Here is an 855-nt window from a genome sequence, read left to right as displayed (position 1 = left end):
TCAAGTACTCGAACTGCAGTCGACTACAGGGGAGTCCAGCAACATAGCCATTACGCCAACTGCTGGTCCCACAGGCTGGTATTTCAGTGTGAAACATATTGAAATAGTTGGGAGGTGTTTTTGGTATTTGATAATATTTGATAATAGCAAGTTCTTTCCATTCAAATAAGGGAGAACAGTCTTAAAGAATGCCTTGACATTTCCACTTCAGCGGTTTTTCTTCACAGGTTTCTGTGACTTCAGAACTTTACCAGATTGCATGACTCGTTACTATCTTTTTGTTTTAGATAAGGAGCATGTGTATTTGCCTTCTTCTCTTCAACTTATTCTGAAATGAATTAAGGAAAAAAAAAAAACTTTAAAATAGTTCTTATTTGATCATTCCTAATGGGGCATGCCTTTTTTTTCCCTATTGTAATTGTTAACAAGAAGGTCTCCCCTATTTATACGCTCCTCCTGGGTTCAGTGGCTAAATACCTGCTTTGTTTTGTGCTGCAGGTAGTGGCCACCACCGAGGAGCCCCATGAGCACAGCAGGTGTGCAAACCAGGCTGGCCGTGACCGTGGAGATGAAAGTCTGGAGGTGGGGCCGGGGGCCACAGAGGTGTATGTGGCTATGAACCAGGCTGCCCAGTGGCCACAGGTACCCGGCCCCAGGAACATGACAACAGCTCAGAATGGCCTTGGGTCAGGAGCTGCAGCCACCTCTTCTATCTCTGATCCGAGGGACCCCAAGATGGTAACTTCCCCAGTGTGTCAGAACGGAGGGTCCAGCAGCCCTAATGGCGATACGGAAACCCAGGAAACCAGAGCGAGCCCTTCCAAGCTCGTGCGTCTGTTCTCTGTGAATCGGAAG

The 855-nt window shown here is 47.0% G+C and overlaps 1 protein-coding gene across 1 annotated transcript in view; it reads left to right on the top strand.

The window, feature by feature from the left end:
* SPATA13 (spermatogenesis associated 13) overlaps nt 1-855 on the top strand; it is a 169,627-nt gene that overhangs the window by 67,280 nt on the left and 101,492 nt on the right. The window contains 1 exon segment of the mRNA XM_006159529.3: nt 499-855. This exon segment is cut by the window's right edge and continues 21 nt beyond it. Within this exon segment, the coding sequence (XP_006159591.1) occupies nt 616-855 (240 nt within the window). The 5' untranslated portion in view covers nt 499-615.

Source organism: Tupaia chinensis, unplaced genomic scaffold (assembly GCF_000334495.1).
Source record: "Tupaia chinensis unplaced genomic scaffold, TupChi_1.0 Scaffold000634_1, whole genome shotgun sequence".
NCBI lineage: Eukaryota > Metazoa > Chordata > Mammalia > Scandentia > Tupaiidae > Tupaia > Tupaia belangeri.
Note: the sequence above shows the minus strand (reverse complement) of the source record. Positions and strands in the feature narration are given on the sequence as shown.